Raw genomic sequence first — 13,586 nt, 5'->3', positions numbered from 1 at the left:
ATGAGGTTGAGGGAGAGATAGGAGCAAACGACGGGTGAGAGCAAGTGGTGGAAATTTAGAGAGGAATTGGTGCGAGTGAGAGGGATTGAGGTAATATATGCTCTGAGAGAGACAGCAAACGGAGGAGTTGGATGTATGGTAGGACGGAGAGCAGGTGAGGTTATGACGGGTGAGAGCTGAGAGGGAGAAATACGAGGTGAGAATACTGGGTGACAGGAAGAGATGATGAAGAGAGAGAGAGAGAGAGAGAGAGAGAGAGAGAGAGAGAGAGTAGTGAGAGGAGGCAGAGGAAAAAGCAGCAACAGCCGCCTCATCCCTGTGTCAGGGAGACAAATAGCGTGTGATGCTAATGACCGGCTAAAGCTTTTGCCCCTGCTGAGAACAGCCGCTAATGCGACTGCTAATAAAGGCGCCGTGGAACGCTGTCGCATTCCAGCAGTCGCTCAGCTGTCGCCCCGAAAATTAGCCGAACGGGAGCTCTCCTTCTCCTGCCGCTCCACTCCCCTGCCTCGCATTAACGCTCCAGAAACGGGGCCCCTCTCTGTAACGTCTCCAGAAGTTTTTTTTTTTTTTTTTTCATGCATTAAAGGGGCACTTGTTCACACAGTAATAGAATTTGTTCCATCTTATAATGGCGAGGATGCCCACTCCATAAAATATGAAGTGGTCTTTTTGTGATCTGAAGCTCTTTTCTTCTTTGATTGCTACCTCTCATACCGCACACTCCTCTCGGAGGATTTTGTGATTGTGCCAGGGGACAAAGCAGAGGGATACTTGGACTGGTACAGTATTTTCTCGTCCCCTTTCCTTTCAATGCCCGCAGAATGTCTTTTCTTTTCTTTTTTCTTCTTCTTCTTTTTTTTCATTTTAATGCCACCTAATTATTTCTGGAATTTTAATTGCCGAGCGCAGCGAGTGGGATGCATCGCCTGTTGATGACAAATGTTGCAGCCAAGGTCGCGCGGCGACAGAGCCAGGGAACGTGGGATGGTGGAGCTGTGGGGGGTTTCCTGCGGCTGAGTCACCTCAGGGGTGGGGAGTTCCGAGGCCAGACACACCTGAGAACGCCTCCTAACATGAATGCGATTAATAGTCACTTACATGAGATGCTCAACTGCAGTAGCTTCCAATGAAGACAAATATCTGCTCCACTGTTGGTGGAACTTTTAGAGCCATCAGGTTATAAAGCACGTTCGCGTTCTGTTATCAAAAGGCCGCTTCGTTTGTAACAATCCTGACCCAAGATAATAAAGTGCACTTGACTCCTTTTAAGGACACAGGGAAAAAACACACAAGCCAACGTTTATCATTTTCAATCTATTAGATGATGTTGCAAAGCAATCATAGCAATTCAACAACTTGTATTTTTTCCAGAGTGATTTTCAGGTGAAGTCACATTAATACCCATCAGCCACTGTGGCTCAGAGCTAGACAGCAATCGCTGCCTTAAGACTGGATATTGTTAAGATAAAGGTGGAGAGGCTGGGGGGGGGCAGAGGGCTTGTGCGTCTGTGTGCCATTCCCACACCACTTCTCTGTCTCTCCATCCCTTATCCCCCTCCTCTCTCCCTCCCCCCACCCACCTATCCACCTCTCCTGCCAGCCCGCCTGCCTTGGCAGCCGCTAACCTGCTGGGACCGGCCCCCTTGATTTATTTGGAGAGGGCCCCGGAACGGAGAGAGCCAGGATGAGTGGCATTTTAATGTGCTTTTGAGATGTTTGGTCACAAGCACTATTGATCACAGTGCTGTAGCGTGCACGCACCCTCCCCCCTCCCTCCCTCGCTGTCCCACAGACCCCTCACGCTGCCCTGGGGGAGAGATCCGGCTGTCAGGCAGGGAATGAGTTTCCATGTGGGCTTAGATTAATGAAATGAGGCCCCTGGCTGCGGGGGGTGCAGGGGGTCAGACCATTAAGGGATGCCTGGGCTTGGCGAGATTGAGCCTGCCAGCTGACTGTACCCTGACTGACTGATGGACGTCTGGGACTGAGGAGAGAGAGAGAGAGAGAGAGAGAGAGAGAGAGAGAGAGAGAGAGAGAGAGAGAGAGAGAAGGATGGATAGGATATTGGACTGTGGGACACATTGACATGAAAAACCTTTCTAGCGCTGCAATCCACCACCATACAATACCACCTCACCTCTGCAGCGGGCCTTTTCCAAAGCAGCACACATCCACGAACAACTAACATTCTCTTAGCCTCACACACAGCCTTTGTGCCATTCTCTCACATCAGGTCTTGCTCTAAGCAGCACAGAGCCGGTGGAAACATCCAGAGGTTGTAAAAATAGGAGCCAGGGATATTTCACAGCCGAGTGAACATGCCCAAAGCGTGTTTAGCTCTGTTACACTCCGGCCTCGACAAGAGGTTGATTTGATGGCCAAAACACTCAGCAGAACTCATCATCATTCCAACTGTGTGGGTGCTTTTTTGTTCCAATCGCATGTACAGAAATGCACCAGCAAACAGCAGCACACTTCCCCGAAGTCACACACATGCAGCTTGCACTGGGGGGGAGGGGGGCAGGTAGCAGCTCGGGGGCTCTCTGAGGTTTGATGAGTGAAATGGATTAAGCCCCTGTGATCAATAGCCTGAGCGAATACACAGATTATCAGATTATCAGATTAGGATCTGTCCCCCTGCTGCCGAGGGGAGCCACAGAATACATTAAAAACCTGAGGTGCCTCGGACGAGATTCAATTAATCAGGCTACAGGTTGTCTTCTCCCTCTTACAGTCAATTCCAGCCAAGCAGCTGTGTTCTGCTGCACTCGGTTCACGTCAGAACAAGGGCATATCGCTCCAGAACAAAGTGTTTGCGGAGCATGCACAGCGATTTTTCTTTTGCCTGAAGAACAAATTGATGTTACCTGAATATAAATGAATGTGAAAATAAACAAAATCCTCTGCTTTGTTTGCTTCAGAGACAGTGGTTTTTATCCCTTTGTAACTGTTTTCTAGACGAAATGGAGCATTTTATTATAATTGTCCAATAGTTAATGAGTACATGTCTAATTAAGGTTGGTTAAGCAAAGTTTCATATTTCTCCCAGCAGAAGAACTTAAGAGGCGTTGCTTTCCTTGCAGTAAAAGGCTCTTGTGCCATTGCTGCTTTGCGCTTTGCATTCTAGCTTGTAAAGCGCGGCACCTTAACACAGAGGCCTGATTGCAAATGAGCATTAGCATTCCTAGCCAGGTGAGGCTAACGGCTGCCCTCTTATCTCTCCTCTGCAGTGTGTACGGCTGCCCCCGGGCCAAGAAGAGAAAGAGTCTAGACAGACAAACCCTGGAAACCTCCCCCAAGAGGAGCACCTACCTAGATGACATGGACAACTCCACCATGGAGGAGTGCTACGAGACCGACGGCACCGAGGAGATGGACGACCGGGAGGAAGAGGAGGAGGAAGGAGCAGTAGAGGAGGAGGAGGAGGAGGAGGGAGAAGTGGAAGAGGAAGTGGAGGAGGTGGAGGGCTACATGGACTACAACGTAGAGCAAATGGAGCACGAAGAAGGGGTGGTGGAGAGAGGAGACGGAGAGGGCGAGGAAGAGGAGGAGGAAGAGGAGGTCGAGGTTGAGCAAGAAGAGGAGGAAGAGGGTGATGAGGAGAGGTTGGAGGAGGCGGAGGAAGAGGAGGAAGCGTTAGAGGAGGTGGACTATGAAGAGGGAGAGGACGAGGAAGGAGAGCAGAGTCAAGGACAAGGTGAGATCACTTTCTCGTCATTACGCACAGAAACACTTCAGATAGATGTGTAATATGGAACTAATGCACCAGAGCAACTTTGTAGAATTTGAAAGGAATAGTTCGACATCAGATTTCATTTGCTTTCTGGCTGAGACTCAGATGAGAACGTGAAGAAACTTTTGGAAGGGAATTTTGGGCTACAGCCAGCAGCTGGTTAGCTTAGCTTAGCACAAAGATTGGAAACAAGGGGAAACAGCTAGCCTGACTCTTTCCGAAGGTTACAAAATCCACCTGCATAAGCAGCACTTCTAAATATCTGTATTAACATGTTATTCACACAAAAACCAAAGTGTAAAAAAACGACAATTTGCTGTTTTAATTTGGGTCATGTGCGGGACTATTTCTATTCATTTGCATATCCGTGGTAACATTTCCATATTTGATTGTGTGACTGAAGTAGTTTGCAGCAGGTGGACGTGATGTTCAAACACTGATTGTGTTTTGCATTGGAATGAGACTAAAGACCTGAAACCAGCATGACTGAAGCCATACAATGTATCATTCTTACAGAGATTTTTTTTTTTAATATGTTCTTTTGTACATCTATTAATTTGCTGATTTGCATACACACTCATTTTCAAAGCCTTTACTGTACTGCTACTGTAGTCTAAACCCACTAGAAGCTGGAGGAGAGGTGCACGGGTGCAACGTTGTTCGCTACTTTCTTGATTTTTCAGCTCTTTTTAAAAAATGTTTTGTGCATTGATTCCAGAGAAATTTATCTAAATTGATAACAAAACAGCAGGATCCTCCTTTGTAATTATTTCCCACTGAAATGCTTTAGCATTCTCCAGAAGACTCAGAAACATTAGAGCCATTAGTGCTAAAACTGAGCCATGATCATTCTTTGTAAACAACAGAAAGACTAATCATTTTGAAAACAAATGAATCTTCAGATACCCGTCCCTTGATGAATATTCAATCTTAAGAATATAAGAGATGTTGACTATCAAAGTCTTACATTGATGGTGCCTTTCCTGAAGACATGACACATAAATCCCATCCAGATCTGGTCTGGAGCCCCTCCCGACGTGCCCAAGACCAGATTTGGCAGGTTTCTCTCCAGCAGATTCTGCTTTGCAACCCCGCATCACGATTGGACCTGACAGTGCCTTCAAGTCCAATTAAGAGTGAAGCTCTGAGAGAGGAGTGTGTGAACCCTGGTTGGCACATGGCTCTCCCCACCCAAAGTGTTGATGTGGCATCTCAGCAGCCAAGCTTGTATTTTTATTTTTTTGTTTTTGCAGAATGTGAATCTCTACAGACTGGTGTTCGTTAGAGCTCACGGCCTCAGCCGTAACACAGAGACGGTGGACTGTTGCCACCATCTCTTCAGCCTGTCAACAGCCTCTCTTTCCATGGTAGTAGATGACTACCATGTTGTTTAGAGAAGCGCTCTGGACAGAGCAGAGTAAAGCGGAACGGTTTAGAGGTTTTATATTTGCAATGATTTTAAACACAAACATTACAAATAATTTCTTTCTAATATACAGTTTTTAGTATTTTTCAATTCTCAGTGACTTCAAGAATAACTTTTTTATTTCTCAGAAACTTGCCAATTTCAAAAATAGTTTGTACACAAAGTCACACTGTAAAAACGAAGGCACCTGTTATGTTCATGACACTACGCTGTGACATTTTGAGCTGTACTTTGGTCCGACGTCCTCTTTCTATTCATTCCTGTCTCTCCCTTTGAAAGGGTCGCAAAACTTGTGTTTTCGGTTAAACAAGTTTTCATCATCGAATGTCTGCTTTTTTACAATTCCAATATATATACTATAATTAAGAAGGCGTTGACTGTGTAGGATTGGTGTCCATCAGTAGCAATGTCGATTCAAAGTATTAGGAGATAAGAATCTTGATTCATACATGAATCGATTATTTGTCCCCACCCCTATAATCTGCAGCATATTCCCTGAGAATAGTAGAAAAATCTTTCTGTATGCATCATTACCATGTTCCCCATTGGCCCCAAGACAACGGTACTGGATGGTCGCCGGGTAGATTCCAATCTCCTAAATGTAATAGAGGTGACACTCCGGAGCTTCTCTGTGTTTCTCAGTGACATTCACATCTCCGTAGCTAATCCAAAGCCAATTCAGGCCAGGGCGGTCTCTCTGTTCCCTCCTTAATCTGTTTCGCTTCCATATCTCTTTTGTGTACCTTGATTGCTCTTCAAATTGCTTTCCCGTGCCATGTTTCATACCGTCAAAAATGAAACCCCTGGTGCAGGAGGTTGATGTAAGTAGCCGTCCACTGTCAAAATATGTGCCTGGTCATTCGTGACTGTTCTCCCTTCCCGCTCTAAAGCCCTCACCCCCCAAGCACCAATATTGTGTTACTCTCATTAGATTAGATTGGTGTGTGTGTGTGTGTGTGTGTGTGTGTGTGTGTGTGTGTGTGTGTGTGTGTGTGTGTGTGTGTGTGTGTGTGCGCAGTATTTGAGTGAGGGAAAGTCAGTGCTAGTGTTTGTTTAGTCATTGTACAAAGTATATAGTTGGATAATATTCGGATGTTTTTGTTGACATACTTTGTTCTGATTGATACAGTCAAGTTCATATATTTGCATGTGAGCCAGGTGATAATTCATATTTCATCACGAAGAAATAACACTGTTTTTATTATTATTGTGTGTGTGTGTGTGTGTGTGGGGGGGGGGGGGGCTCTGTCTCTGCTGGAATGTAAGTGGCAAATGTGACGCCAATGTGAGCGATGTGCTCTTGGCGGCTCAGAGCAGAAATGTGAAAGGAGAGATTGGAAGTGCTCCAGGAGCGAGTGCTTGAAATTACTGACAGAAGAGGTTCAGTAACCTTTTGCAGCCTGTCAGAATCAATTAGGCAGTGAAAGGAATTCTAAAGATACTGATGATTGAATGAAAAAAAGGAACTTTACTCGCAAACGATGAAAAGCTACTGACTGGGGTTCATCCTGTTGCTGATGGAACACAATATTATCTCTCGGATATTAGACTCTCCTGTAAAAAAACACTTATTCTAATTTAAAGATCTTCTGACAGTGTTTTGATTCACACTGCTGTGAATAAAGGGTTATCTCATTTGAAACTATTTACAGACTTCTTCAGTAATATAACTATAAAGCAAATAAGCTCTGTCTGTCTGTCCATCTGTAATGATCACTGCCTCAATATTATTTATCAATAGATCTGTGAATGTTTTTTTCTATAGATATCCAGGAAATAAGTGCAAAAGTAAGACTAAAAGACATAACCCGTTTTTATAGATTACCATTTACCAGAGCATCTTTCTCTGCAACTTTCCCCAACCGCTATATTTAACTTCCTGTGCTGATTCACAATTCAGAACACAAGCTGCTGTTAAGACTCTCAAAGTAAATTATTAGGGGAAGCAAAGAGTTCCTTATCCAATTTAGATGGACCAAGCCCAGAAATCTGATTTACCAGTAAAATAGAATGACGGAAATTAAATTACAAGACGTTTGTTCTTTCTTTCCAACAGAGGACGATCAGAAGAGCAGAAGCGAGGGGGGCGGGGGCAACGGTGGAGGTGGCGGCAGCGGTGCCAAATCCGGCCCGGCGGGGGAGAAGGACAACAACAACAACGAAGAGTACGAGAACTACGATGAACTAGTGGCCAAGTCCCTCCTCAACCTGGGCAAGATCGCAGAAGACGCCGCCAACCGAGCCATGACGGAATCGGAGATGAACAGCAACTCCTCTAACAGTGCTGAGGAAGAGGAAGATGACGAAGAGGAGGAGGAGGAGGAAGAGGACGAGGAGGACGAGGAGGAGGAGGAGGAAGAGGAAGATGAGGAGGAAGAGGAGGAAGAAGAAGAGGGGACAGAAACACAGAGGGGTGATCTGAGTTTGGACATTGACAGTGATGTGGTTCGGGAGACGGTGGACTCCCTTAAACTTCTGGCACAAGGTCACGGCGCAGTATTGTCTGACAATTTAGACGGACAGGAGTTTGGGGACGGCACAGCCGAGAACGACTGTGGTCACAACGGGGGAAACGCACACGGTGGTAATGGACAAGTTAAGATCAACAGTAACGGACAAATCGAAAACAGCGACGAGGAAGTTTGTTTGAGCAGTCTGGAGTGTCTACGAAACCAATGCTTCGACTTGGCTCGGAAACTGAGCGAAACAAAGTCCACCGACCGAAATGGACCGTCCCAGCAAAATCATTTTTCATGCGGGGATCCCAATCAACAGCCCCAGCACCACAGCTACGGGGATTTCCACCACAGCCAAGACGACACGCGAACTCTCGACAGGAACTATTCCGACATGGACAATCTCATGAAGCTGGAGGAGCAGCTGAGCCCGCGCTCAAAGGCCTTCTCCAGTTGCGCACAGGACAACCGCTATCACACCAACCTCCGGGACTTCGATGAGGACACGGCCTCCGTGACGTCGGACCGATCAGAAGAAGTCTTTGACATGACGAAGGGTAACCTGTCCCTGTTGGAGAAAGCCATTGCACTAGAGTCAGAACGCGCCAAGGCAATGCGGGATAAAATGGCGGCCGAGGCTGCCAGGAGAGACGGGGTGAGGTATAACCACGAAGACCATGGGCCGCGACATGGCTACGGCGTTGAGCGTAAAGCCCGGCTTCCTGATGGTATGAAGAAGCCTTTCTACCATAAAGGTGAGTGGTTCTGTCAAATGCTGACACGCTCAGATGCAGACCGAGCCTCCATTAGCAACCATAACTACACAGAAGTAGACATGCTTACCTCATTTAACAAGCTCAGGTAAAAATGTTTGTCTGCTTCTGTTTGGCTCCGTATTCTATCAATCCTGTGCTGGAGACTAGACAGCCCACATGCATTCTGGGAACCCCACTATAACCCCAGGACAAGCTTTTTTCAGCCAATTTGGAAATTCGCATCTCGGTAGCAGCGGGAGCGGCAGCAGCAGCTTATGTTGTTAAAATAGGCCAGCATGGAAACATCAGAGGGTAGGCTTGTCAGGCATAAGTAATGGCAATCTGCACGGCCTGTTAGGACCGCAAATCTCATCCCTGCGATGCAGCTTGGGGTAAAGCTGCCTATTTTTAAACCTGCGCAAGCACTCGGGAGAGGAAGCTACAAAACGAAGGCCTCCTGGATTCATTCTGTAGGGATCAGGGGAGCTTTTTGCACTTGTTTGTGGCACTTACGACCTACCGTTCAGATTGATACTTACAGATATCAAAGACAGATACATAAGGCTAATCATAAAGCACAAGACTGCAGTTTTCCTTCTGTGGTAACTGTTACAGTGTGCTGGATGCTTGTATACGTAGAGTTACAGACATTGCAGTGGCATTTACAATAGTCTGATTTCAAGCTCCTTAGTTTAACTCCTAATTATTCCTTTCATCATATCCTAGACTGCAACCATATTCAGACTTAGTCAGGTTAAATTATTTCCCCCCATAAGGAAGATATCAGATGAGACCAACAAATAAGAGCATGCTAATTCACAGCAGGGTTATATTACACCGTAAATGCCACACAACTCACAGCAGGTATATATTGCGACTTAAATGTCACACAAATGTTAATTTGGAAAGCCCATCCATGGCCCCTGTGTCTGGCTAATGTTGGAATAATAAGAGGACGCAGAAGACAGTTGCGTCACGATAACATCTTTCCCCGGGAGAGATAGAAGCAGACACTCGTTGACCAGAGTTCCTGTGTGATTCATAAAACAGAGTATGGAGAGGGAGGGGGAACCAGGAACGAAGGGGGGATTCAGAGAAGAGCCCTGCCAGAAGCATGAGGCTGAGATGAAAATTGAACAGTATCAAAATGACCGATAACGAACGGCAGGCCAACTGACTGCACATTAATTATCCAGAGATGTTATGGTAATGGAGGCCATTTGCTATGCAAAGTGCAGACCGTCCCCAGCCACAATCAATATCCCCTGCTTTCTAATACGCCTTCCACTCGGCTGCTTCCACGCTCTGCGATGCAGGCAGAACACGCGGGCGTCGCGCGAAGTGCACGCGTGTGTTTGCACACGAGGAAATGGGAGAATTTATTTCTGACACACTGTTCAAACACTGACAGCCGATGTAATAATCTGCCCCCAAAAGAAACCGTTATGAAGATGCCACATGCTTACATGCAGACCAAGTTCTTTATCAACACCAAATGACCCTGCCTTTATTGCACCAGACATGACACAGCAGCATTGGACCAAACTCATATGCCCCATAACGTGACATAGATAGATGACAGCCACGGAGGGTAATGAGGTACTTTTTTTCCTGATGAATGAGACATGGGATTTCATTTGGTGACTCACTTGTTAATGTATGAGTAGGTGTGCTCCACACCTCCTCAACCCTCCTACCTCTTTCACTTGATTATTCTCCTCTTTGCTCTCCCCCCACAACCTCTAGTTTGTTTTGGTTTGTCGGTGAGGGTGGAGCTACACGCGCCTATGAAACTTGAATCAGTGGTCTGTCTTTCTATGTGCATGAGATAATAACCGCTCCCCCGTCCGCTTTGCTAATACTTGCTCTAGATAATGGTTCATGTCACTCAAATGGCTCCAAATGGATTACACGATTACACAACATTATATTCCTGTAACTCCGCTGTGAAAAGATATTACCTAATCTTCATTTCAAATGGTAATGTGAACATGCTTTCAACACAAGCCACTGCATGTTGAATGTAAGAAGGACCCTTGACCTTGTTTGACAGACAAAGTGTTGCAAAGGAGGACGGTTACGTTTGCAGAAACGACGCCAGTTGGCACCGGTTGGCTCTGCTGCTTTTTGGTGGTAACTATATCTGATCTGTGTTTCGAAGAAATAGGAGATCAAGGTTTTGGGAAGAGAAAGACGATCTAATCCTGTGTGTCTGTCTGTCTGTGTGTGTGTGTGTGTGTGTGTGTGTGTGTGTGTGTGTGTGTGTGTGTGTGTGTGTGTGTGTGTGTGTGTGCGCATGCTTTTTGTACCCTCATTTCCACAGTCAGCTCAACAACATTTGGTGTGAAGTCATGAGTGGTTTTAATAAAGACAAATATGACACATCCTTAATTGAATCTAAACTGAAAGATGAAACGCTTTTTGGTGAAGGTCACTAACACACGAATTGTAATAACTGACAAATCTTCCACATTTTCATCACAGTAAACAAATGTCATGATCAAAAGATCTGTCAGCGAGCCAATTATTGTCTTTGTCTTCACTCCATCACTTCAAATAAGCTTATAAGCAATAAATAATTCCTTATGAATAAGAAATAAAATCCACTTAATATTCAAATGTTTTTGGTTGCAATAGTTAAGGGTGTGGAGTCACGCTTTCTTAATCTATAGTATGTAAAGTGCTGTTTTATATATATATATATATATATATATATATATATTTTTTTTTTATTATTATTATTTTTTTGAGTTTTGAGTTTTTTTGAGTTTTTTCGCACACCGCGAATAAAGACATCAGCTGATCACGTTTAGTGAGACGGAGACATTTAAAGCGTACACTATAGTGCACGGAGGATCTGTAGTCCGACCCAAGACGACACCCTTTATAACTCCTTTCAATCACACAAAGGCAGCGCAGACCAGATTAGCTCCTTCAGTTCTTACCTTTCACAATAAAAGCCCTAGACATAAACACTGAGTAGCTGATTAACAGATAGAACTTAAATTCAGTCAGATATAGGAAACTGAAAAATAAATAGCTTACAGTAGCTTAGGCTAACAATTTAGCTCAGACAGACAGATAATGGGCTGGTAGTTCGTCCTCTGCCTGCGAGAATCTATTCACACCTTTTATTGAAAAAACTGTCATGAATTTGCACTGCTAGTCATATGAATAGTTTAGCTAAATATTCGCAGGCGAGTATTTCGCATATTTGTGTCGTGCCGGTGTGTGTCTTCATTCACCTATGCCTGTAACTCCCTTGTGACTAACTTGACATCGGGGAGAGCTGTTTCTTTGCCTCTTAAAGCTCTGATGTTGTGTGGCTGCCACAGAGCCAGCCTCCACATGTGCTACTGTGATGCATCACTCCGGCATTTCGTCACGTCTGATCCCCTCAATATGACTCTCTGCCCACAGACGCCTCACGTGCGGACAAGAAGGAGAGCAGGTGTCCGACACCGGGCTGCGACGGCACGGGTCACGTCACGGGCCTGTACCCCCACCACCGAAGCCTGTCCGGCTGTCCGCACAAAGACAGGGTGCCACCAGAAAGTAAGCGCTCCGGCCACACGCCCGGCTCATTCACCCAACCGGTGGCCTTCACGTTCTTTGATGTGCAGGAAATCGGCATGTTTCCCGCGATCCCTGCTGCGTGTCTGGCTCGTTGTGTTTGCTCTGTGCTTGCCGTCGTGCGACTGTGTTTGATATTTCAGCCTGGGAGGGGGGTGGGATGGGGGGGGTTACAGTGAGGGGTCAGACGGGCTGCACTTCTCTTGTGACCTTTTGCATGGGGCCGTGGTTTTGCTTGCGGATTGCCTGCCTAGTGTGTCATGGTGATGAGGTGGGAGATGAGGCCTCGGTGACGCCCCAGTAGCGGCGACGCAGCAGTTGATGGGATGGTCAAGAAGTGTCAGTCTGCGACTTACTTGACTGCATGAGACTTTCTCCTCCACTAGATTGGCTGACAGTGATGGAGAGCGTATGTTAATCCCATCCACTGTTGTTGGGTTCATCATTGTAGGGGACGTGCGGGGTTGCATGCTTCCTCACAGCATGGTTTGAATGATGAGAAAAGGTTGCCATGCTTTTACACTCCATTCATGTGTGTAGAGTTGTAACATTAATTGAGCCTGAACATTTTATATCTCCAACCTAAACCTGAGAGTGCTCTCAGACCTTGATAACACCGAGCCTGCCACAGCCACCCATGCCATAAACCCCATTCATTTATTTGTAGTCCTTGGTTAATTAAGTTCTGTTAAATAGACGGACTGTATCATATCTCCGAGCCACGGATCAAGTGAAGTAGCAATAAACATTAGCCTTTGAATGAATAGTGAGTTTTTCCCTTTTGAGATCTCACCCCGGCTATTTAGTCTCGTTCACCTTGTGCAAACTTCTCAATAAAAGCCCATTTACACGTTTCATTGACTGCAGCGTGAAAATCAAGTTATGATCGGTCGGGACCCAGACCGCAATCAAAATAAAAGAGGGTTTTAATAATGGCAAAGAAATTAGTCGCTATTAAAGCCAGGCTTGTAAAGTCCAGCAGTGTCACAGACGAGTGTGGTTCTAACCTGAGGAGTGCTTCTCCCCCAGAAATGAGAACGGACTCAGAGCGGTTGACCTTGACTGGGATCGAGAGCCCCAAAATGGAATTTGGAATGGGCTTGAATTGATTGTCACTGGAGATTTTGGAATACGATGTCTCTGTTCTTCCTCCAGTGCCTCAGTTGTGTTGATGGGGCTGACTTTTGGGGGGAAATGATACCACCAATACTGCACAGGACACTTTGTATCACACAGAGTTCTCCTCTGGATCTTTGCAGCGTCATTTTCAGTCCTCCTCCTCCTTCAAAAGGACACTTGAGAGTGAAACACAGACGCAATGTCGCTGTTGGTGACCTGCTTTTGGTGGCTTGAGTTTTCCTTAGGTCACTGCATTACCTGCCAGTCACCAGGTTCCTGTCAATAAGTGGTCAATAGTCTCTTACAGACTCTTTGTTTCACACATGCAGCTGCCTGTGGGGTCATTCTTTGTCAAATCAAATGGAGGTTTTAGATTTTGTTCTAACTGTATGTATATGCTGTTTGTTCTGTAATATATTTTGGCTGGATTTTGAGGGGGGAATGTTGTCATTTTCACCCCCTAAAAAACATATTTTGTAGGTTTCAATACCTTCAGACACAGAACTCCTACAGCCATGACA

The 13,586-nt window shown here is 45.7% G+C and overlaps 1 protein-coding gene across 7 annotated transcripts in view; it reads left to right on the top strand.

Moving 5' to 3' along the window:
- myt1lb (myelin transcription factor 1-like, b) overlaps positions 1-13,586 on the top strand; it is a 103,043-nt gene that overhangs the window by 63,558 nt on the left and 25,899 nt on the right. For all 7 annotated transcript variants that reach the window (XM_068717809.1, XM_068717807.1, XM_068717808.1 and 4 more), the window contains 3 exons: positions 3,234-3,700; positions 7,219-8,373; positions 11,794-11,928. In XM_068717809.1, coding sequence (XP_068573910.1) covers positions 3,234-3,700; positions 7,219-8,373; positions 11,794-11,928 — 1,757 coding nt within the window. The remainder of the gene's footprint in view (positions 1-3,233; positions 3,701-7,218; positions 8,374-11,793; positions 11,929-13,586) is intronic.

This window comes from Cebidichthys violaceus, unplaced genomic scaffold, assembly GCF_023349555.1.
Source record: "Cebidichthys violaceus isolate CVI_PGR_0920_01 unplaced genomic scaffold, fCebVio1.0.p SCAF_22, whole genome shotgun sequence".
Taxonomy (NCBI): Eukaryota; Metazoa; Chordata; class Actinopteri; order Perciformes; family Stichaeidae; genus Cebidichthys; species Cebidichthys violaceus.
Note: the sequence above shows the minus strand (reverse complement) of the source record. Positions and strands in the feature narration are given on the sequence as shown.